At 38.1% G+C, this 26,126-nt stretch overlaps 1 protein-coding gene across 1 annotated transcript in view; it reads right to left on the reverse strand.

Annotated features, from left to right (window-relative positions):
* Nucleotides 1-361: 361 nt before the first annotated feature.
* Nucleotides 362-26,126, reverse strand: part of LOC127568406 (synaptotagmin-14-like) — a 116,072-nt gene continuing 90,307 nt past the window's right edge. The window contains 4 exon segments of the mRNA XM_052012096.1: nucleotides 362-1,226; nucleotides 12,248-12,266; nucleotides 12,268-12,305; nucleotides 18,440-18,629. Coding sequence (XP_051868056.1) covers nucleotides 913-1,226; nucleotides 12,248-12,266; nucleotides 12,268-12,305; nucleotides 18,440-18,629 — 561 coding nt within the window. The 3' untranslated portion in view covers nucleotides 362-912.

The raw sequence follows: 26,126 nt of genomic DNA on the forward strand, positions 1-26,126 counted from the left end.
GTGTAATTAGTGACCATGGCCTATTGGTTTCTGACTAATCAAAAGGATTGTTGTGCTTGCTTTGTAGAGATTGCTGCTATGTTTTGAATGCAATTTCTTTCAATCATAAAACTTCCAACCAGCAACAACAAGAAGTCAAAGAGCAACTCAGTTCAACAACAAAGTCAGATTCTAGTAGAATGAAGCTAAGGCATGAAAATATTTAAAGCTGATATTTGTGCATGTTTGAAAATCTCTAAAATATGATATGCTAATATTTCATTACCACAAGCCTTTAACAGTAAAATGGCTAAATTTCTGTATCACAAAAATAAGTTGCAATCTGGTAATTTCTTTCTATTAAGTAATCCAAATTCCAACTCCATGCAAATATCCTGGGCTAGAAATTCATCCCCAGTCAGTAGAGCTAAACATGCTACATAATTACATCAGAAAATTATGCTTTGTCTCCAAAATTCACTTCATTGAAGTTATGGGAATAGACTTTTGAGCCAGAGTACAATGCAATGATATTATTATATTGTGCAGTTCACACTACAAACCAAGGATGAATTTCTACTCATCTTTGTTGCAACATATGGCTGCTATTTGTCACCATAACCTCAACTAATGACTGGAATACACAAGGTCATGTTCTTTGGGCTTTCAAACACTATAAATTTTCTCTAGTTTTCTATAAACTTTTGTGCCTCATCCTATCTGTTGCATTGATAGTAAACAGTACACATTATACAGGAAATTGTGTTCCCTCACATTTTCCTTAAATTTATTTCTTTTCCAGCATTATCTTGAGCTGAGCCAACAATGAGGCAACTGTCGTATTCTGCAACCATTCGTTTGGTTAAGAAAAAGTCTGAAAGGAATTGTGTTGAACCCCTGAGCCAAAGCCCACTGCAGTCCACAGCACATTTGTTACGATTCCAATAATGAATGCCACCGACAAACTTGCTGTCCTTTTGATTCCTTCATTTCAGTCCAATGGTTCAGCTCTTCCTCACCTGAGCTGTTGAGGCCTAATGAAATCCAGCCAATCATTTCCTTACGTTTCATGCTCCGTTTGTTATACACAGACAGTATGAGCGTCACATCGGAAAGCTGAAATAGTGCTACCTGAAAAATGAATGTTTCTTTGTACACAGGATTTGGTTGGCCTCGGCGGATTGACGTCTTACATTTGGACATCTCCTGACCCATAGAATTCAGCAATGTTAACTTGACATATGTGTCTGGAAAAGCAAATGGGTTTAAAAGAGGCATCAGAAGCAAGAAAACATTCATCTCTATAATCATTGTATTTCTGTCAATAACAAACACTTAGCAAGCTTCCACTAGCCACAACACTTGGTAAGCATACTAGTCAGTCTCCATAATGGAATATACATATTTAGAAGAAATAAAAGGATATGTCTAAAATATAGCACAGGTAATGAAAATGAATCAGGAACAAGGGTTAACAAGGAGCACAGAGAATGCCATCAAAACAATTTGGCATGGGATGGACATTAAATATAGCAATGGCTGGAATAACAATCTCTCCTTTTTTGTTTTTTTAAATTCTGAACCATCAGGTGGCAGTTAGGAAAAAATTAATTTGTTGATGTTTAAAAAATTATTGATCATGTCTGAGAAACAGTTTGAATCTTGGTGATTCTGAATGTTGAGCATTATTCCTCTTGTAGTAATTCATTTCACTTTATTTCCAATTTTGTATCAACCAAGCTGAGGGCTGGTAATGCTCTTGCGATATGAAATTTTTCATTCTTGACACAATTCAGAGTTAATAATTTAGTTTTCATTTGTACAACTTATCCATTCGATCCAACAATATACATCAGCCTTAATGTCAGAACACCATGTAATTTTCATTTATTATAGGCTGCCTGAGTGAAATGGACAGTGTCAATTAGTGTTGAACTTCTGATTATCCTGCACTAGAATTAAGTTCCCCAAATTTACTTCTCACAGAACTATTAACAGAAATTAGTCCTACATTTTTAAAAAAAATTTAGAATTAATAATGATAGCTTACTGACAAATATATGTACCAGAGCAAATGGAAATAAAAAAAGATCTATTTTCTCTTTAATATTCCTACAAAATGGTATTGCACAGAAATTAGTAAACTGAAACTGGTCTGCAATGGTATTTATTTTTTACTTTAACAGTAATTAGAGTCTAATAGGCCTCCTGTGTTCTCTCATCCTTTCAAATTCTTCAAAATTTCCAACTAATGCTTAAATGTAAACATGGCTGGCCAATAACTTGGTTGAAGAAAATTAAGTGGGCATCTCGGACAAACATTTGTGTATCTGGTTCAATTTTCAGGCAGATCTTTAAATGTATACCAAGTACTTCCATTAAAAAAGCTGTCTAAATAGGCAAATCAGTATCCAGTTGCACAAGCCCTTGAGCAACCAAACAAGAAATTCTTAAAAAGGTAGTTCTAGGTCACTAAGGTTCTTTTTTAAATGATATTTGTGCGGCCTGAAGGAACTTTCCACTCACTGCTATTCCATTCTCATCCTCCCCCTGCATCCACTCTCCTAAAAAAGGCCATAACTGGAGAAACCAGATGATTTTTCTGCCATTCAAACCTGTTGAGAAGCATTTTAGTGTCTGTTTGATGACTGCAGATTGCCTGGAATAGTCAAGTGAAGTGTCAACCTGAAAATAGTTTGAGCCTCTTGCCTGTGACCTTGAATGGGTTCTGTCAGAGAACCACCAAGTTTGAGCTTATTCCTCAGTGCAGTTCATCAATTAGTGGCTATTTGATTCAGCAATTATATTACAAAATCATTACTGGGTTTCCTTGCCAATTAGCTTTTGTAGCTGTAATGATGGCCATCACAATGTAATTACAACTCTAGAATTATTTAAAAATTTGCTCCAAACATGTAATGTAATGGCAATATAGTACTTTGCCGTGTTGAGAATTTATTGGAAGAAATGCTAAAAGTAGAAAGGGCTTAGAATGTATTCTGGCTGAGGAACTTCAGTATATATCCCCCTTGCCAACCAGAATGGCTAAGTCCTGAAGGACCTAGCTGCCTGACAGGGTCTGGAGCTGGTGATGAGCAAACTCTCACGAAGGTTAATCCTACTAGGACTCAACCTCAACAACTTACCCGTTGCAGATGACAATATTGGCAGGGAGTAACCACTGGAATGTCACTGTGGAGAAAAAGACTCATCTTCACACTGAGGACATCCTCCATCATGTTGAACACCATTATCATTGTGCCCAATGACATAGATTAACTAGGCATCCATGAGGTATCAATCTGATAAAGATGCAAGACACGATCAAGTCCACTAAACAGAGGAAGCAGAGTGGAACTGACAGACCTCTGTTCCCATAAACAACTTATCAGATCAAAGTTCTGACATTCTATCACATACAGTTGTAAATGGTGATGGTCAATTAAACAGACAACAGGAGGAAGAGACTCTGAGAACATCCACATCCAGAATGATCATGGAACTTGCACACGTAACCTTATTACAGCCTGGGTCCAAATGTAGTCAGAAGAGCTGAAGCATTGAGTTCGGATGCAAGTGATTAATATCAAGGCAGCATTTGACCAAATGTGGCAGTAAGGAATCCTGGTAAAACTACGTCAATGGGAATCAATGGAAAAATATTCCAATGGTTGGATTCATACCTCACACAAATGAAGTTGGTTAAGTTTGTTCATGGTTAATTTTCTTGGCGCCAGGATGTTAAAGAGATTTTTCAGAACAGTGTCTGAGGCCCTCCAATAAATCTGAGATGGTGATGATCTTGGATGATTGAGCAATGTTTAATTCCATCATAACTCCTTATAAAGTTAAGCAACAAACGTCTGCATACAGCAAGTTTGGGACAAAATTTAAGTATGGAACGATAAGTGGAAAATAACACTAACACTACATAACTGGGAGGTAATGACCATCTCCAGTAAGAGGGAGCCTCAGCCATTTTGACAACGTCCTCATCCATGCAAAGACTTGGTAACTGTACTGGAGCAATCGCATATGCATGCAGGTATTCACTAATAAACTTCACAGTATTAATGCTACCTTAAATAAGATGCTTGATCCCTGGCCCTGGCCATGCAGTGTCCCATTGAACTCCAGCAAAGAATTCTCCAGCTCATTGTCACCAGGAAAGTAAAGCTGAGAGGGGTGATGGCAAAAAGGGACATGGTAGTGGAACAAAGTCCATGCAAAGTCTTTCCACTTTTCACCTGTTGCCACCCTCTCAGGAAGAAGATACAAATAATTTCCCAGAAATACTAGAGAACCAACAGTCCAATAAAAAGGAGGAATTAAACAAATTAGTATTAGTAAAATAATTGTTGGTGGAGAAATTAATGGGATTGAAAGCTGATAAATCCCCAGGACCTGATAATCTGTATCCCAGTGTACCAAAAGAATTAGCCAAGAACTAGTGGCTGTATTATCTTTGAAGATTTTAAAATGGTTCCTGCAGATTGGAGGATAGCACCTCTCTTATTTAAAAAGGAGGGATAGACAAAATACTGCAGATCAGTTACCTTAGCATCAGCAGTATGGAAATGCTGGTGCCTATTATAAAGAGTGTGATACCTGCCCACTTAGAGAACATCAATGGGATTAGACAAAAACAACATGAATTCACGAAAGGGAAATCACATTTGACTAACCCACTGGAAATGTTTAAGAATATAACTGGCAGAAAAGATAACCAGTGGACGTGATCTATTTGGATTTTCAGAAGGTCTTTAAACAAGTCCCACAAAAGATGTTAGTATGCAAAATTAAAACACATGGGATTGAGGGTAATACACTAGCATGGATTGAGAATTGGTTGCGAGACAAGAAACAGAGTAAATGTTTTTTTTCAGGGTAACTGGCAGTGACTAGTGGGAACTGCAGCAATCAGTGCTTGGGCCCCAGCTATTTTCAATATACATCAATAATTTGGATGAGAGAAGCAAAAGTAACACTTCTAAGCATGCTGATGATACAAAACTGAGTGGGGGTCGATATGTTGTGAGGAGGAAGCAAAGAAGCTTCAAGGTGATTTTGATAAATTGAGTGAGTGGGCAAAATATGGCTGATACAGTAATAATACAGATAAACATGAAGTTATCCATTTTGGTTTGGAAAACAAAAAGGCAGTATATTATTTAATATATCACAGCTTGGTACGGCAACTGCTCTGCCCAGGACTGCAAGAAACTGCAGAGAGTTGTGGACACAGCCCAGCACATCACGGACACCAGCCTCCCCTCCTTGGACTCTGTCTTTACCTCTCATTGTCTTGGTGAAGCAGCCAGCATAATCAAAGACCCTTCCCACCCGGGACATACTCTCTTCTCTCCTCTTTCATTGGGTAGAAGATACAGGAGCCTGAGGGCACTTACCACCAGACTTAAGGACAGCTTCTACCCCACTGTGATAAGACTATTGAACGGTTCCCTTATACAATGAATGGACTATGACCTCACGATCTATCTTGTTGTGACCTTGCACCTTATTGCACTGCTCTTTCTCAGTAGCTGTGACACTTTGTACTGTAATTGTTTTTACCTGTACTACATTTATGCACTCTGTACTAACTCAATGTACCTGCACTGTGTAATGAATTGACCTGTACGATCGGTTTGCAAGACAAGTTTTTCACTGTACCTCGGTACAAGTGACAATAACAAACCAATACCAATAGATGATAAATTTAAAAATGCTGACGTACAAAAGGATCAGGGTGTCTTTGCATGCCAATCTCTGAAAGCCAACATGCAGGTGAAGCAAATGGTATGTTTGCCTTCATTGCAAGAGGTTTTGAGTACGGGGGAAGGATGTCTTCCCACAGCTATACAGGGCCTTGTTGACTCCACACCTGTGACACTGTGTGTAACTTTGGTCTCCCTAACAAAGAAAGGAATATAGTTGACATAGAGGAAGTGCAAGAAAGGTTCACCAGACTGTTTCTTCAGATAGCTGGCTTGCCTTACATGGAGAGATCACGTTGGCTGGACCTGTATTCATGAGAGTTTAAAAGAATAAGAGGAGATCTTGTTGAAATGTATTAAGTTCTGACAGGGCTTGATGGGCTGGATGCAGGGAGATTGTTGTCCCTGACTAGTGTGTCATTCTCAGGATACAGGGTAGGACATTTAGGAATGAGAGGAGGAGAAATTTCTTCACTTAAAGGGCAGTGAACCTGTAGAATTCTCTACCACAGAAGGCTATGGTGGCCAACTCACTGAATAATTTTAAAAAAGGATCAAAAGATTTCAAGACATAATGGCAACAAGGGCAGGAGGAGACAGCAGGAATGTACTGTTGAAATAAAGGATCAGCTGTGATCATAAGGAATGGCAGAGCCATTTCAAAGTGCCAAATGGTTGACTCCTATCCTAATTTTTTTCTATGTTTCCATTGGACTGATGGATAGCTGTCTGCTCCGAAGATGACAAAGTACCTAAAGTTCATTCCAGACCACCACCCGTGTGTACGGCAACAAATGAAGGCACATCTGACTTCATGCTCTGCCACTCTATTGGGAATTCAGTAAAGACACCTACGTTAGACTATTGTTTATTGACCGCAGCTCTGCCTTCAATACTATAATTCCAAGCAAACTCATCACCAAGGTCCAAGACCTGGGACTCGATACCTCCCTTTGCAAATGGATCCTTGACTTCCTGACCAACAGACCACAATCAGTAAGGATAGGCAGCAACACCTCTGCCACGATTATTCTCAGCACTGGTGCCCCACAAGGCTGCCCCCTATTCTACTCCCTATACACTCATGACTGCATGGCCAGATTCTGCTGTAACTCCATCTACAATTTTGTAGATGATGCCACCGTAGTGGGTTGTATCTTAAATAGTGATGAGTTGGAAAACAGGAAGGAAATAGAGAGTTAGTGACGGTGTCATGACAACAATGGGACACTGAGGAGCAGATAAATAGGCAGATTTTGGAAAGGAGCAAAAATAACAGGGTTGTTGTCATGGGAGACTTCAACTTCCCCAATATTGATTGGCACCTCCTTAGTGTAAAAGGTTTAGATGGGGCAGAATTTGTTAGGTGTATCCAGGAAGAATTCCTGACACAGTATGTGGACAGGCCGACTGGAGGAGAGGCCATACTGAATCTAGTACTCGGCAATGAACCTGGTCAGGTGACAGACCACTCAGTGGGTAAGTATTTTGGAGATAATGACCACTACTCCCTGACCTTTAGCATTGCCATGGACAAGGATGGGAGCAGACGATATGGGAAAGTTTTTAATTGGGGGAGGGCTAATTACAACAATATTAGGCAGGAACTTGGGAGCATAAATTGGGAACAGATGCTTGTGCAGCAGAAATATGAAGGCTGTTTAGGGAACACTTGTGTGGGGTTCTGGATAGGTTTGTCCAACTGAGACAAGGAAAGGATAGTAGGGTAAAGGAATCATGGTTGACAAGAGAGGTGAAATATTTAGTCAAGAGGAAGAAGGAAGCACACTTAAGGTTTAGGAAGCAAAAATCAGGCAGGGATCTTAAGAATTATAAGGTAGCCAAGAAAGAACTTGAGACGGGTCTTAGGAGAGCTTGAAGGGGACATGAGAAGGCCTTGGCAAGTAGAATCAAGGAAAACCCCAAGGCATTCTATACGTGCGTGAAGAACAGGAGGATGGTGAGAGTGGGGGTAGGACTGCTCAGGGATAAAGAGGGAAGCAGGTGCCTGGAGGTGGAGGAGGTAGGGGAGGTCCTTAATGAATACTTTGCTTCAATGTTCACTGGGGAGAGGAACTTTGACGAATACGAGGTCAGTGTAGAACAGGTTAATGTGCTGGAGCATGTTGAGGTTAAGGAAGAGGTAGTGCTGGAGCATCCGAAAAACATTAGGATAGATAAGTCCCCAGGGCCAGATGAGATATACCCCAGGTTATTACGGGAAGTGAGGGAAGAGATTGCTGGGGTGTTGACAGTGATATTTGCATCCTGCTGAGTTCCTCCAGCATCATAGTGTTTTTCATTCACATTTGTGTTCTCCCTGGCCACAGGAGTGGTACCAGAGGATTTCAGGATGGCAAATGTTGTTCCCTTGTTCAAGAAAGGTAGTAGAGATAATCCTGGGAATTATAGACCAATGAGTCTTACGTCAGTGTTGGGCAAGCTATTGGGGAGAGGATTCTCTGGGACAGGATTTACTAGCATTTGGCGAAGCATAGTCTTATTAGGGATAGTCAGCATAGCTTTGTGAGGGGCAGGTCGTGCCTCACGAGCCTAATTTTGAGGAGATGACAAAACAAATTGATGAAGGTAGAGCGGTGGATGTGGTGCATATGGACTTTAGTAAGGCACTTGACTAGGTTCCCCATGGTAGGCTCATCCAGAATAACAAGGCATGGGATCCATGGAGACTTGGCTGCATGGATTTGGAATTGGCTTGCCAATTGGAAGGCAGAGGGTGGTAGTAGGAGGGTATTTTGCCCAGAGGTCAAGGGCTAGTGGTGTTCCACAGGGATCTGTTCTGGGACCCCTACTTTGTGATTTTTATAAATGGCTTAGATGAGGAAGTGGAGGGATGGGTCAGTAAGTTTGCAGATGACACGAAGGCGAGAAGTGTTGTGGATAGTGTAGAAGGTTGTCATATGTTACAATGGGAAATGGACAAAATGCAGATTTGGGCAAAGAAGTAGCAGATGGAATTCAATCCGGAAAGTGTGATACACTTTGGAAGAAAGAACTTGAAGGCGGAGTACAAGGTTAATGGCAGGATTCTTAGCAGTGTGGAGGAACAGAGGGATTCTTGGGTCCAAGTCCGTAGATCCCTCAAAATTGCCACGCAAGTTGATAGGGTGGTTAAGAAGGTGTATGGTGTGCTGGCCTTCTTAAATTAGAGTGTTGAGCTCAAAAGCCATGAGGTAATGTTCCAGCTCTATAAAACTCTGGTTAGACCATACTTAGTGTATTGTGTTCAGTTCTGGTCACCTCATTATAGGAAGGATGTGAAGGCCTTGGAGAGGTTGCAGAGGAGATTTAGCAGGATGCTTCCTGGATTACAGAACATTGGTATTGGTATTGGTTTATTATTGTCATTTTTACCGAGGTACAGTGAAAAACTTGTTTTGCATACCAATCGTACAGCTCAATTCATTACACAGTGCAGTTACATTGAGTTGGTACAGAGTGCATTGAGGTAGTACAGGTAAAACATGTCTTATGAGGAAAGATTGAGCAAGCTAGGGCTTTTCTCTTTGGAGCAACGCATGATGAGAGGCGAATTGAGGGAGATGTATAAGATTATGAGGGGCATAGATAGAATGGACAGCCAGCACCTTTCCTCCAGGGCAGCAATGGCCAATACAAGAGGACATCAATTTAAGGTCAGAGGAGGAAAGTTTAGGGGAGATGTCAGAGGGAGGGTTTTGTTTTTTTTACACAGAGAGTGGTGGGTGCCTGGAATGCACTGCTGGGGCTGGTGGTAGAGGCTGATACAACAAGGAAATTTAAAAGACTCTTAGATAAGCACATGGATGTAAGAAAAATGGAGGGTTATGGGCTGTGTAGGAGGGAAGGGTTAGATTGATCATGGAGGAGGTGTTCATACAGGTTGGCACAACATCATGGGCCAAAGGGCCCGTACTGTGCTGTACTGTTCTATGTTCTATGTTTCAACAACCTTTCCTCAATGTCAGCAAAACAAAAGAGCTGGTCATTTACTTCAGGAATGGGAGCAGTGCACATGCTCCTGTCTACATCAACGGTGCTCAAGTCGAGAGGGCTGAGAGCTTCAAGTTCCTCAGAGTGAACATCACCAATACCCTGTCCTGGTCTAACCACATAGATGCCACGGCCAAGAAAGCTCACCAGCCCCTCTACTTCCTCAGGAGGCTAAAGAAATTTGGCACATCCTCTTTGACACTCACCAATTTTTGTTGATGCACCATAGAAAGCATCCAACCTGGATGCATCAAGGCTCAGCATGGCAACTGCTGCCCGGGACCGCAAGAAACTGCAGGCAGTTGTGGACACAGCTCAACACTTCACAGAAACCAGCCTTCCCTCCACAGACACTGTTTATACTTCTCGCTGCCTCGGAAAAGCAGCCAGCATAATCATCGACCCCACCCACCCCGGACATTCTCTCTTCTCCCCTCTCCCATCAGGCAGAATATACAAAAGTCTGAAAGCACATACCACCAGGCTCAAGGACAGCTTCTATCCTGTTGTTATAAGACTATTGATCGGTTCCCTAGTATGATAAGACGGACTTCACAATCTACCTTGTTATGACCTTGCACCTTATTGTCTACCTGCACCACACTTTCTGTGTAGCTGTGACACATACTCTAAATTCTGTATTGTTTTACCTTGTGTTACCTCAATGCACTGTTTAATGAATTGATCTGTATGAACGGTATGCAAGACAAGTTTTTCACTGTACCTCGGTGACAATAATAAACCAATTCCAATTCCACAATATCCAGAGCTGAAGGCCCAGCTACACTTCGGATCAGGTCCCTCAGCTTTATATCAACCATAGCTGGTGTACCTAGCAGGACCCCATTTATTTGAACAAGGCCACTGAAATTTATTAGAAAGTTAACTTTAGCCAAACTCTCTTTATTTTTTGTAATTTCACAGTTTATTTATGTTTTAATTAATGAATAGTTATACAATGGGTTAATTAATAGTAATAATGTTTTAAAATATTTATTATATATTTTTATGAACTTGTACTGTTTTTGTCTCTGATTGTCTTTGATAATTGAAATACCACCCTTTGACTACAGGAACTATCAAAGATTTCAGGGAAATGCTGAGTTCAGGGCCTTAAGGGGCATCATCCAGAAGCCTACCCAACTCATGGCCTGTTCCCCTCATGGGACAGCCACAGACCAAAGCCTTGAGGTCATTAGGATTCAGGAAGCCGTGGGACTAGGATGGGCATGAGGGTGGATGCAGGTTGAAGCAAGAATGATCTGGCCAAATTACACCTCCTCCACAGCTCTCAACGGTAGTGAATTCCAAGAATCACAACCATTTGAGAGAGGAAATTCCTCTCATCTCAATCTTATATGAGTAGTCTCTTATCTTGATACCACTTCTCTTAGATCGAGATATCTCCACCAAAGGAAAGATTCTCTCACAAACTGATTAGTGCATTATTTAAAAATAGTTGACATAATTACCAGTCCTGGCAAGAAGCAGTCCCCTGCCTTATTAATTTCTATGCTGCTGACTACAAGGTTCTACAGGTGACTTTGAATAAGTTTCTGGAAGAATCAGAGCCAAAATAGTTGGAACAGTGTTGAATTTGACAGCCACTGGTAAACATAGCCACCGGTAAAACATAGCCACCTGTCTCAGAGTTTGGCTGATAAAATTGTGAAAAATAGAGTAATTTAATCTGCTATAAAATTAATGGAGAGTCACATTGGGTGTGATGCAAAAGCAGCATTTCACCTAGCTGAGGAAGCCCATAGAAGAATTAGGAATTTGGCAGATAGGAAGGCCATAATTCCTTGGTCTCAATTTTCTGGGTGATTAATTCATGCAGGTGATCAGGTAATTTGTTTAGATTTTCAGTTTTTTTCTATTTTGCAACATTTCATTATTAAAATAACTGATCAATCATGTATCTACATGCGATTCAATATATAAAAACTCCAATAAAGTAGATCATGCTAATACTTATGAAATCTTAATCAGACCACATTAGTGCATCCAAGAAAATGATAAACCAAGTTCTGAATCTCTTACATATTAAAGTTCAACAATTGTCAAAAATCACCCGCAAGAGCAGTGGGTTTCAGAATTTGCGTTAAATAAATATCACGGTATTAAATTTTTCCCATATTGTGGGATAGCCACTAAATAATTGAAATAAAGGATTATTTGAGTAATGATGAAGAAAAGAACATGTTAACTAAGTTTTCTAAAAATCTTCATCAAAGGATTCAATTTTTTAACAGAGCAGTTAAATTTATTTTGGTTCTACAGCACCTTATATGAATATTTGAAGTTCTAATATCATACCTATATACAGTAGTGATGCATAGAGTATTATTCTAAGTCTTTGTGATTTTCCCACATCCTTTTCATAAGGAGAGATGGCTAGTTCCAGCAGTATAATTTATCTTGATCACAGAAAACGACATTAGTAAAAGTCTCTTTTAATAAGCCAGCACGAATGGTGGACAGTTTCATTGCTGGCAAGTTTCCTTTCACATGAAAGAGACAAGAGCCACTAATAGCGATCCTGTACTGCGACTCACCTCGGATTATATAAACCTGCACCACCTATCAAGTGTTTTAGACAACAGAACAGTCCATCTGACAACAGGGGGTGGAAAGCAGTAAAGAAATAATGGCCAGATGTCAATAGTTGGGTGAGAAAGGGTCATAGGTCAAAAGTTAAAACGAGGAACACTGTTTAATCGAGTGGTAAAAGTTTAACAGTTTAGTAACAAGAAAGGATTCAACAGAGAGTCTTAGCATTCTGGTGTAATGAAGCATCTTTTCATGGCACAAAAGTGCATGCGTATAATCTTTTAGAATATAATTAACAATCTCAGAATATTACTACTCCTTTCCTCATCATAACAAGAAATTCACAGGAACTTGCTTCCTTTGTACTGTGTAGTGACATCATGCTGCCCATTTTAATGACCACTATGTCAAAATCTGGAACTGATTTTCTTTATAATTAAGTCAAGTAATTTTGTGATTTATCAAGGTATTAGATACCAAACTAAAACATAATTGTATCTGTCCCTTGTAGGATGGGCCTTCAAATGTCACTTGAAGTAGGTTAACAAGTCCTCTTGAGATACATATATTTTCACAATGATTTTCTTGTTAAGTGCAATTTATTTCTGCACACAGTAGTAATAGTGCAACAATTATGAATTTTACTGAATAAAGATAAGGTGAAAATGTTGGCTTTTGAATTTTGTACATCTTACCATCTAGTCTGAAGTGTTAGGGGGGGGGTTACATGGCCAATCTAACAAAATAGCTTCAAGATAATTTACTTTTGGGGAATAAAAGAACAGAAGAAATGAAGCAGAAAAAAAAGCAGCTTGTTATTTGGTAAAAAAATTATTGCACTTCTACTGTGTTTAATGTGATGATTACAAATATATATAAAAAAAAACAAGAATTGTTATCTACAGTTCAATGCACTTACATTAGTTTTATACAAGTGCCAGTATAACACGTAAATTAACACTTTAAGTGAATGGCAAACATTTTCAAAATTATGAAATAAAATAGAATATTCTGGATATACATCATCAAGACCATGCAGTGTCTGTGAAGAGGGGTCAAAAAGGTAACTTTTCAGGCCAATTACCTTCATCAGCTAAGTTAATAACAAAAGATAGGTCGAGAGGTATAAATAGGCAAAGACAAATAAGTATCTGAATCACACGGAGAGGTAAATAACAATGTGAATGCTGTAAATGTAAGATATAATGGGTTGTTGATTACCTGAAAGTGTTGAATTCAGTGTTGAGTCCAGAAAGCTGTAATGTGCTGAGTCAGAAAATGAGATCTTGTTCCTTGAGCTTGCATTAGGTTTTACTAGAATATTGTAGGAGGCCAAAGACAGAGCGATTGGAGTGGGAGCAAGTTAAAGTGATAGGTAAACAGAACCATCGAGTTATGCTTGCATAATGAACAGATGTATTCTGTAAAGCATTCACCCCCATTCTGTGTGTGGTTTCCTCACTGCAGAAGTAACCACATTATTAGCACCAAATGCAGTATACTAAATTGGAAGAAGTATGGGTAAATTACTGCTTTATCTGAAAAGAATGACCCAAGGTGGTTTGGGTAGGGGGGATATGAAGGGCAAGGTGTGGCTACTCAGGCACTTGCAGGATAAGATGCCATGGGAAGGAGAGTGCCTATGCATAGAGATGAAGAATAAACCAGAGCAGCCCAAAGGGAACAGCCCTCCGGAATCCTGAAATTCAAGGGGTGCAGAGAGATCATTCTAGTGGTGGCATTATATTGGAGATGTCAAGCTTACAAGGGATGATCCACTGAATCTGGAGGCTGGTGGAATGAAAGGCAAAGACTAGGGAAACTTTATCTTTGTTCTGGAATGAAGGAGAAAGGTTGAAAGGAGAAGTGTGAGAAATGGAACAGACATAGTTGAGGGGCTGGAAAAAGATAGGTCACTGGCGTGGAAGGTGTCATTGTCAAAACAGACAAAATGGAAAGGAGAAACTTGGAGAATGGAATGAAGTCCTTCAGAAAACAGGTTGGGAGAAAGTGTAGTAAATATAGCTCTGAGGGTCCTCGGACGCATAACAGATACTGGTTGCACTGAACTAGAAAGTTTCATCACCTTTGTACCCTGTTCACGTGGTCCATCTCCAACTCTTCCCTTCCTTTCCTCAATTTCTCTATTGCTATTTCAGCAATAGGAACAAGACTTCATCTTTTGACTAGGAACATATCAGCATTCTGGACTCAAATTTGAGTTCAACAATTTTAGATAATCAACAATTCCATCTTCTACATTTCACATAAAAATATAAAAAGGGCAAAATTAAAATTAACTTATTTAAATGCTTAATGCTCATTTGAATGTTTATAGCTTTCGCAACAAGGTGCGTGAAATACCATAAATAAAAGATTTTGTCAGAAGGTTGAGCACATGCAGGGGGAGAAGGTTGAAACAAACTAACATGGATTTAAGTTCGTTAACACAGAGAAGGCAAAAAATAGGAATAAATAGGTCTTTCTCAAGTTGGCATGCTATGACATGCTATGACCACAGGGATCGACACTTGGGTCACAGCTATTCACAATCTGTATCAAGGAGCTGGCGGAGGGGACCGACCGTAATATGTCCTAGATTGCTGACGACACAGAGCTAAGTGACAGTGTGGGTTGTGATGAAGATGCAAAGAGCCTTCAAAACCATGTAAATTGGCAAGGATATGAATGATGGGACCAAAAGAAATACTTCCAAGTATGCTGATGAGTAGGGAAAAGGATGTGAAGGGGCTTCAAGGAGATGTAGCTAAATTAAGTGGGTGCAATAAAATGGCAGATGCAATCTAATGGGAAAATGGTGAGGCTATCCACTTTGGTGCACAAAATGGAAAAGCAGAATATCTTTTAAATGGTGAGAGAATGGGAAATATTGATCTGCAATGGGATCTAGATGTCCTTGGGTACAAACTATTGAAAATTTACATGTAGGTGCAACAGTTAGGAAGACAAATAGTAGGTTTTCCTTTATTGCAAAAGGATTTGAGTAGAGGAGTGAAGTTTTCTTCTGCAATTGTTCATTAGGCTTTGGTGAGATTGTACTTGGGGTATTATATATCATTTTGGTTTCCTCTAGTTTAGGAGTCTCAGAATAAAGGGCTGCCTGGTTATGACTAAGATGAAGAAAAATTTCTTCACTCAGAGGGTGGTGAGCCTTTGGAATTCTCTCGTCCAGTCATTGAATTTGTTCAAAACAGAGATCAATAGATTTCTGAATATTAGGAAAATATAGGTATATAGGGATAGTGCAGGAAAATAAAGCTGAGGTAAAAGATCAGCCTAGACCTGCTCCTAATTCTTGTGTTTCTATGTTTGCATATTTCCAAAGTTCACTAATTTTTTTTTCCTTTCGGTGCTGGTAATTTCAGATATTTGTTTTTCTTTTCCTTACACATCCTCCGGACCTACTTTTTGTCATTCACGACTGCATTAACAACCCTCTGTCACCTGACTCCAGCCATCCTATAGTTATTTAATCTCTCCTGCCTACCTTTGTGTTCCCTTCATCCCTCCACCTTTTTTCTGAATCTTAAAACACTTTTTACCTCCAACTTTTCCTAGTTCTCATGAAAGGTCATTGAGCAGAAACATAAACACCTTCTCCTTCTCTGCAGCTGCTGCCTGACCTATTGAGTATTTCCAGCATTTTCTGTTTAATTTCAGATCTCCAGTAGCCTTGGTATTTTGCTTTTGGATTCTATTTTCCAAATTTTGCCTATGAAGATGCTTTCAGAATGATAGTAGTGCAATCCAATTATGTGTCAAAAAAGATTTGAAATTCAGAATTAAAACCGAAGTCAATGAAATGTCAGTCATATGAATTCATACCACCAAAAATGGCACTTTTTAATGGCACTTCATGCAAATTAACTGTCCAATGCTTCACTTAAATTAAGCTTGGGTAACTTAATGATCATAATAAATGTGTGGACATGCTCCAAGGCCAAATTGTGTTCTCAACCCGAAGGTGTTGCCAAACACATACTTAGTGTTTCACGTGCATTGTAGGCCCAGGATTTTGTCGTACCAGGCAATAACCATCTTGAATGGAACCAATACATTTTACCAGAGCAAATACCTACCAGAAAATTTCCATAAATTCTTGTTAAAATAACTGTAAAATAATTGTGTGAATACATATGGTGGCATCAGTAAGTTTTACCATGGCAAAAGCCATTGTTCTTTAGTTAATACACAATATTTCCACAATAACAAACGGATTAGGGAATGCTTGTGTTTACACAGTGAAATTATTGAATAATAAATAGATGATTGTGTTTGGATATTGCTTTAGGATTTATAACATCTTTTATAACTTGTTAGAGTTTGCAGGTAATTCCTTTTAAATATTTACATTTAGAAACTATTTCTTTAAATGTGGGATTACTAAGGATGTGAGGACCCAAAGATGTTCACAGGCTGACCTAAAACAACTGCAAGTCGAATACTTCAACTAAACAAACCTTGTTTAGTTTTAGTCATTCTGCAACAGAAATGATTATGATCTGAAAGTCAACACATTCAGACATTAATTGGTATTGTTTTAGATACGTTCAATAATATGGCCCAGGACAATGTTTGAATTCATGAGTCTTAGCAAAATCTGTTTTCTCCAGTGAGAAATTTCAATTATTTGAGAAATGTGTACAATGTTAATCTGTAAAATGATTTAAGTATCAAGTGAAAGTAAGTATTTAAGAGATGCCCTTCACAGCTGTTTTTGAAGTGACACTGAAACTAGAAATTTTGTTCTATCCATCTGCCTTCACTTTAATTCCCTATATTTAGTCATCTAGATGCTATTTTTATTAAGTAAAAATAATGCCTCAGCATGAATAAAGTTTATTTTGTCCAGCTGTTATACGAGGCTACAAATTGCTGTTGGTTGAACACAATACATTTGTACTGTGTACAATCCACTATTTTAATGGAGTTATTATTCCTTGAAAACAAATATCCCCAGTAGTGATTTCTAACCTACTATAGAGTAGATATTGCCCATATCTGATTATTATTGGGTCACTTCAATGATTAAAAATATACTATGGCAGTAACACCTTCAGAAGCATTTTTGTATTTGCATTGTAAATTAAGTAGATTTGTGTGCATGTCAAGTGTATCATATATAGCTTTTTACATCATTGTCTGAATTCAATAAGGCATTATACTGTTCCCACTTTTGCAGCAACAACAGGACAGGACAGACAGTTACAGATTTAAGTTCGTTTTTCCTGCACAGGCCAATACTGACCGCTTAGCCCCAATTTCAGACATTCAGCCACTACTCCACCATACAAACATTTGCATTTCTTATACTAACAAATGTTCTTGACTGAGAATTCACAAAAAAGACTGAGAATGCTCATTTGGAGATCAATCATTGATAATGTCAATAATTATATTGTAACTGACTCTAAGCACATAGGATTATTAAAAGATCTCAAAGCAGGGATTTTCACTTTATTAGTCTAGATTATAAACTTGATTCCTTGAAGTGAAAGTTGACACTTTTAAACAACGTCAATTGGTGCATTCACTCTATGCCAGGCATTTTTTGGCACTGTATAAAAATCAATAGGCATTTTGAAATTTATTTTTTGTCTTTTTCGATCTGACTACTGAGAAGTAGAAGAAGAAAAATCAATTATTCATTAGTAAGGATCTAGTACAAAATATATGAAACTTCCAGTCAATGATTAAGAGGTTACTTTTTTTTAACTACATGACTGTGTGCAGGATCTGGCACTGGTAAAGTCTGGAAGTAATAATAAGTTAACATATAATAAAAAGCAACACGCATATACAATCAGGCGGAGAATGCAGACTATTATCTGATCAATGCAGAGACTCAAATAGCACTGTTTAAGCACTGATGGCAATGTATTTCTACCAAAATAAGATTTGGGCTTTAAGCCTGACCCATCTATATTTTCCTTACTAATTTGATATCACTGGAGATGAAAAAGTCAGCATTTCTCCACGGCTACACATAATTTCCAATGAACATCAACTTACTTGGGTTTTCTAATTAATAACAGAAGAAAAATAACTTCATTTGGTGACCAACTGAATGCCTGCACGACTTCAATAAGTTTTTTTTTAATTAAATGTTATATATACTTCCAGTTTACACAGGACACATTCATCATGACTGGATTCCAGACAAGTCTTGTACTCACTAGGTGGTCTATTCACTGCCAAGTTTTTGAAGTGGCTTCCTTTTATGACTTCAACTGACAGTCTGCCAGTGGTGGCATTATACAGCAGACCAACTAGAATTTCTGGTGTTGAGCCATGTGCCAGAGACTGGCAGGAAGAAGTGCTTTCACTACAGGACATCTCAGACATACTCATTTGGGAGTCACAGCCCTAGGAGAAAAAGATGAAAATATTAATATTTAAGGGATACACATCAAACAAATGCACTGGAACTTCAAATTCCAACTAACTAACATAATAAATAATAAAAGACAACAAATATGCTTTTATAAGACATCAGTCTATCTTTCTCAATACATGCTTGCTGAAATGATCACATTCCCTTTTAGCTTTCTGGTAATTGCATGTTTCTATATCTCTATAATATGCATTAAAATTCACATTAAAATTATAAAATGCAGCTTGTGGAATTTGCCAACAATGCTCTTCAGAATCTGAATGCTTGCTTTGTTTAGATCATCTTTAATTATTTATATTCCTTCAAAGTGCTGGTACAGTCAGATGTAAAGTGCAATTTAAGTTTATATTTGTACATGACATAACAAGTCTTATTAATGCAGTAAAGAGCAATCATATAAAATTTATATATTTCAGCAGAGTTTGTACAGATGCATTGTAATTCTGTTACCTGGCTTGGGAAACATGCTCTACCTGAACCCCTCCTCTTTTGCTTTAGATAGAATTAACAGCAATGCACCAACTACACTGAGGAGATATTGAGTACTTATTCCACACCTTCAAGTGAATGATCTTGTAAAAAACCAACAACTACCATTATTGTTCATTTTTATTCAACAGCAATAATTTCCAGTCCATCATAAACTTATTAAAATTAAATGCCAAGCGAACGTAGCACAAGGATATAAATAAACATGCATCTTCATTATCCTTAATTATCATGGCTCAAAGAGTATTTGTCTTCAAGTAATAAAGGGCACATCACCTAATGATTTCTCCTGTCATTGTGGCCATCTAAATGCATTTTCAGACATTATTGCAGCTTTGAAAATTATAATCTTGCAGTATTGGAATTAAAAAAAGTTTCCATGAGAAGAAGCTCACATCAAGTGTAAAAGATATCTGCATCTCCTAACAGATGATGCAGATTGTAAGCATCATGTTTACAAAACAATTTAAAATAGAACAAAGAAAAAATCAGTTTTTTAATACTACTTTAAAATATATTGGCCTAGAAATTGTTGTGCACTCTCAAATAGATCAGGATTGTGACAAAGCCACGGAAACTCTGCCCAGAACAGGTGCTTGGTCCAGAGTTTATGGGGGCACGGTGGTGGGGGGGGGGAGATCCATCAGTTGACACATTTAGTGTTTGGATAGTTGGAGTGGTGGGTGGCTAGAAATTCTTGTGGGGGGTGGGGGTTGAAATTGGAAATTGGGGGTGTTAGTTGATCTAGGGGTTCGGCTTTGGGCAGATTGGGGAGAGAGATGGTGGAGTAGGGTTAAAGACAGGGAGAGGGATATTGGGGCCAGGACTAATCAGAGGTCAGAAGCAGGGCCAATCAATGAACATGGGGTGAGATCATTGAGTGGGTGTTTTGGTATCATTTGTGAGGTGGAAGGGGTGTGTGGGGAGAGGGGGAAGTAAAGAGAATTGGTAAGTAATAGGACTTGCCCAAATGGAGACCCAGCAAAAAGGAAAATAATGCCCAGCCATAGTGCTCCTAAGATCTGATAGCATCTATTTTGCTCCCCTGCTGAAGTTGAGCTGAGCTCAGGTTTCATATAAACATTGCTTTACAGAAATGAACATTGAGCAGAACAGCAAAGGAACAGACACTTCGGTCCATGATGCCAATTTGAACTTATCCCATCTGCCTGCACTTCGTCTATATCCCTCCATCCCCTGCCTGTTCACGTCCCTGTCTAAATGCGTATTAAATGTTACTATTGTATCAGCTTCAACCGCCTCCCTTGGCAGCACATTCCAGGCACCTACCACTCTCTGTGTAAAAGAAATTGCCTCGCAAATCTCCTTTAAACTTTCAGCCTTTCACCTTAAACCTATGCCCTCTAGGACTTGACATTTCCACCCTGGGAAAAAAATTCTAGTAGACCTCTTCTGCACTCTCTCCAAAGCCCATACATCCTTCCTGTAATGTGGTGACCAGAACTGCACACAATACTGGTGATGGAGGGAATTTTTATTCATTAGAAAAATCTTCTCAGCGGAGATTTTTCTGTCACTTACATAAGTTATCTCTTTCTGATACCACACTTTCCAGTTTGGCATATCTCAAATTTTTCAACCCAATCATCTGCTAAACTGACATTCTTTTTTTAAAAAAAGGGAAAATGTTTCTTAACTTGCAATAAAGGATTTTGAAATTTTAAACTGAACAATTCACTTACCCTGTAATTTAAAATTCACCTTTGTTTCTATTTCAACGAGTATTTAAAATGAGGTGAAACTTTTCAAAATAATATATGGGCCTATCAACATAGTTTGTGTATTTACTCCAATCATATCAGGAAGTGAAAATAGTTTCTCTATCTCACTTACCTCTGCAACATTTCCAGCTGCACCAATAACATATTAAAAAAATTTAAAGAAAAAGCTAAAAGAATATCTGCATGAAATTATAGATGTCTTACAATATGCTCACAGTGTCTGTGCTTATAAGAGGTATCATCTTGTGCTACCATTGTAACACAAAGGCAATCTGGGGTATACAGGGAGAGTGCAATAAATGATATTGAAATAGAGGATAAGTCATGAACAGATTAAAAGACATAACAGGGTCAAAAGGCGAAATATTCTATTCCTGCTATTTTTCTATGATTCTGTTTAAACTATCAAGTTTAAATATCCAATTCACCTATTATTTAATTATCCTTCATTGTTCTCATCTTTGAATTTGTATCTCCAAGGTAGAAGATGCCACTTACTTCAGATTTGTTTGTTTTTTCACCCTGGTCCAATTATTTCTGCTCCCTGATGTTAAGTGATAGTTCTCTTCCTCCACCTACAATCAGAAACTGTGTCTGTAGCCGTAGTAAAATACTAACTCAACCACCTGAACCTTCTCAAAAACACTGAAAGTTATTAGAAAGAGACAATAAGGAAAATAGACCAAAAGAGGGAATCACTAGATAGTCACAGAGCAAATTAAATGAGTAAACAGGAGAAAAGGACAGAGAAAGATACAGAAGCAAGTAAGAAATGGGAGCAAGAAACATTCATGGATATAAATGGGATAAAGCAGAACATCACCAGGACAAGAAACAAGATCAGGGAAAGAAACAAAAGATTAACAGACAAATGAACAGTATCCTCCTCACAGCATGAAAATGGAAGATACGGATATAGAAAAAGAGAATGCTCATCCTTCAACTGGTAATCAGCCACTGGTGATGGTGGTAAAAAATATCAGTGAATAGAGAATTAAAATAGTAACTATTTTGATGCCTGTGCTTCAAGGTTTGGGTACAAGCCGCAACTGCTGTTTTCTACAATTTCACTGAATTGGACCAGGTTTCTAACCTAGATTTAAGCCAAAAGCATGGCATTCTCCAGGGTTACCATAGAAAGCAATGTTGAATTAATCCAAATTTACATTTGAATCTAAATCTGTTTTGTATAGCAAACATAGTATTATTCTCTTTCAATTGAAGGCCTTTGGAAATAAGCCATGGACTTTCAATGCCAATATAACTCTGCAATCAGCTTGCACAGGAAAAGCATATTTTGCCAGAGAAATTATGCCTGCTTCCTTCAAACTTCCTTCAGATTTAGGTTTGTATCTGGCCCAACATTCTGCTGGTGCTTATTTTATCACCATCAGTAGATTCTACTTTTTGTAAATCTCCCCTCAAAGTTACAGTTCTAAGAACTAAAAGCTACTGGTACAAACCAAAGTGGTACACGTTAGTGTAATCTGTAGAGAATACTTGAAGGAACAGAGTTAATTTACAAATAATTTTAACATCAGTTATTCACATAATTTACTAAGTGACAACATTTACCAACTGCTTTCCTTGAGGCTCAACTGCACAAAGTTGTGAGAAGTACCAAATGCCTCAAAACAGTTTTCTTAAACAGAATTTGTGGAATTCGTGAAAATCAAAAAACTGCAGATGCTGCGTCTGAAATACAAACAGAAATTGCCATATTTCCTGTTTTTATTTGTTGAATTAGTATTTTGGTACATTTTTAAAATTCCACCCATATTACAAAAAACCTTAATGGACCAGATTTTGCAAAAGCATGAAATCTAATATTTCTGATATTAGACTTGTCCTTGCAAGTTGCTGAAAGCATAAGCAAATAGCAGCTGGAACTTGAGTTAATCTATAGGTAATCATTCTACTCTTAGGTCAATTGCCTTTCTTTAGTACACTCCAGGGATGTTTACTAGAGGCTCAATAAAATTCATATCCACTTTCTGTCCTTCAGGAGATTGAATTTCAGGTGCACAATGTTTAGAGCTGAGTTCCATTTAGCCCACCTATGGACAGAAAGTTCCAGGTATCCTGTTTCTTTTGCTGTAATACTATTTGTTTATGCTCTTAGCAACTTGCAAGGACATGTCTAACATCAGACAACATTACATTTGTCAAAATCTGTACTGGTTCTTTATTACAGCAATAGAAAAATAATCCCATTTCCTTGTCTATTCCCATTGCTTTACATCATTTCCTGTTTCAAACATTTATCCAATCTTTCCCTAAAATATGCAGAGGTCTCAGGCTCCTGTTCTAAGTGGCACAGCTTTGCATTCCCCACAAGCTACATGAAGAAATATCTTCTAGAGCCACCCCCCAATTTCTTTGTCATAATTTTAAATTGATGTGTCGAGAAATTGATTGATGTAAGGTGATCCAACAAGTGTTTTGTTTGAGGGCTGCCAATGGGGTATTTTCAATAGCATATAAGATCCATGACACTGTGTGCAACTTTTGGATCTTGGACTAAAAATCTTTCCTTCATGTGCTCCGCTAGTGCCAGGTGTGCAAAATAAATCAGATAAGTGCAGGACTAAGTCTGGGTCTCATAGAAAATGGGAGTTCTGGGAGTGATAGTCCTGAAGCTAGAGACAGGAGGGTCGGGTATCAGAAGGATGATTGTAGGTCTGAGATGAAAATGACAGGGTTCAAGCAGGAATCAAAAGGGGGATCTGGGATCAGAAGGATGGGTTGGTCAAGAATCATAAGGGTGGTGGTCAAGCTTGGTGTTTGGAAGAAGGGCAGGGCAGGGCAGGGGTCAACTGCTTGGGATCACGAGGGTTTGAGGGGAGAATTGGCTGGCAATCAATACAGATTGGCGCAGTTTTGGGTCAATTATTAGGAGTGGTTGATCAAGACTTTGTTATGCAAGGGTGAGGATAACTTCCTAGGACTGAAGGTTGGTAGGTGGAAGGAATAGAGAGAGATTCAGCTAAGTATATTACTTAAAGAGTACCTTACAAAGGCTTTTAAGTAATATTGATGCAACTCTCTCTTAGGCACTGTGTAAAACCTGTTTTTGCTCGAGTGGACTGTGCACTGAGCAGGCCATGCACATACAGCTGAAAAATAACAGAAATGGCATCCAGACATGCATTCCAGCCTGTTTGATACACAGAGGAAACAAAAGAATAATGAACACTTCATGTAACTCACAATAAGTCCCCAGTTTTCTTTCACATAGTGCACAAAAACTTGGTGCTAAGTGATCCAATTTCAGGGCATTGATTTCTCATCAATAACATTTTTAAGGAAATGGTATTCTTATGTTTCTAAATGTTAAAATACTTGAATAAATTGCATGTTAGCCTTCTTTGATTTTATTCTTAAGCATTTTTGCAAATAATTTTAATTGAACTACATTGTCAGTATGGATTACTTTCAACCAAATGCTTAATTCTCAAAATACTTATTTCCATGCATTAAGTCAAGGTTTGAATATTTCCATGCATCAGTGCATAGAAGATTTTTTGAATATTAGAATTCCAACTTTTGGAATGCATCAATGTTGGTCACAAGATTTCAATTAAGTGGATTTTTCTCAAATTCAGATACATCAAATTAATCTCTCTTGTCTGGAAGCATATGTTGTTCTGTTTGTCATGCTTGTTGACAGAATTAAAAGTTAATGTTTACTCTTTTACACAGTAATGTAAATTGTAATGTAAATCGTTACCCATTCTGATTTGAAAAGATGCTGCATATTCTCAGCTCTGGGCATAAATCCTGGACACCACTCCTTAACTGCACTGTGGGATTAGTTTCACTTGAAAGACTGCAGTGGTTCTAGGAGATCATTCACCACCACCAATTAAGGTTAGACAATAAATGCTGGACTTGCCAGTGATGCCCACATCTCAAAAAATGAATTTAAAAATCCAATTTTCATAATATTTCAATAATTTGTCCAGGCATTGGGCTATTTATGATTATTTTTCTCATGTTTCCCCTTTTTCTTGTCTCTTCCCATGAAATGCTCACTTTTAAATGCATTGTTGCAATCTTTTGGTACCTCATCTTAGTAAAGTTTTTTTTCCTGAGAGTCTGGTGAATGTAACCCTGAACAACTTCATGGTTGAGCCAGATCTATTCATTCTATCCCAGAAAACTAACATTAGCTGGTTTAGCGATGCCGTGAAGCTTAGTACATGAAAACACTTCTCTAAATAGATTTGCAATTTATGACATTCAAGCTTAAATGACGAAACTGAAACTCTGAAGTATTTGAATAAATGTAAGTACACTAAAAGGCACACAGTCTCTTTTTAAGTTAGCATGCAAGTACATGCAACATTTTGTTATATTTGTTGCAGGAAAAAAGCAAAGTATACCACTACTGGGGAGAAAATTCTGTCCAATAAGTCTTCAAATTAATTAACATAGAACAGCTTAACGAACACCAAGGCAAAACCAGGAGATCAACTATTTCTTCTGTATTTTACAGATAGAACAATTGAAGGGAATTTGATTTCTAGATTTAGAAGGAGCAGTCTATAGATACGCAAATACCATGGTGTCATACCTGTACCTGTTGGCCCATTTTGAGGGTGTTTCTTTTCCATAACTGTTTGTTAGAATGGATATTCTTAGGTTTGATCTACATCACTTTTAGAAAAAGTATAGAAAAAAAATAAATAAAGAGTAGGAATTAGGAGAGAAATGGAAAGTAAAAAGTAAGAAAGAGAAATTAAAGAGTTATTAAAAGATAAGTGATGTACAGAAAGTAAAAGAGGTTGAAAGGGAGAGAGATAGGAGTGAAAGGAAGATCATTCTGAGGTCCTGGTTCATCCACTAGTCACGATAACACCATTTTTAACATATTCTAGGTTAGCTGCAGCAGCACCTGAATTAGTGCATCAGGGATAATGGAACAGAATATAAAACAATTCAGCATTAGACTTCCTGCATGAATGCCTGTGGGTAATGCAATGACACCTTTACCATTAAATTATTGACTGGTAAGTGCAAATTTATTCTTTACTCCATAATTCCATGCTCTATATTGCACTCAGGGTGATTTTTGAATTTTTAGCTTTTTCTAGATATGTGAATATTTTTGGAATCACTAATCTATTTTTGTTTTGGTTTGCACATGCATATATGACCAACAGCAATGAATATTATCTTGCACTAGTGAATACATCAACACATTTGTCATTGAGAGGAAAAAAAACTGCAAATGAT

This window comes from Pristis pectinata, chromosome 3, assembly GCF_009764475.1.
Source record: "Pristis pectinata isolate sPriPec2 chromosome 3, sPriPec2.1.pri, whole genome shotgun sequence".
Classification (NCBI taxonomy): Eukaryota; Metazoa; Chordata; class Chondrichthyes; order Rhinopristiformes; family Pristidae; genus Pristis; species Pristis pectinata.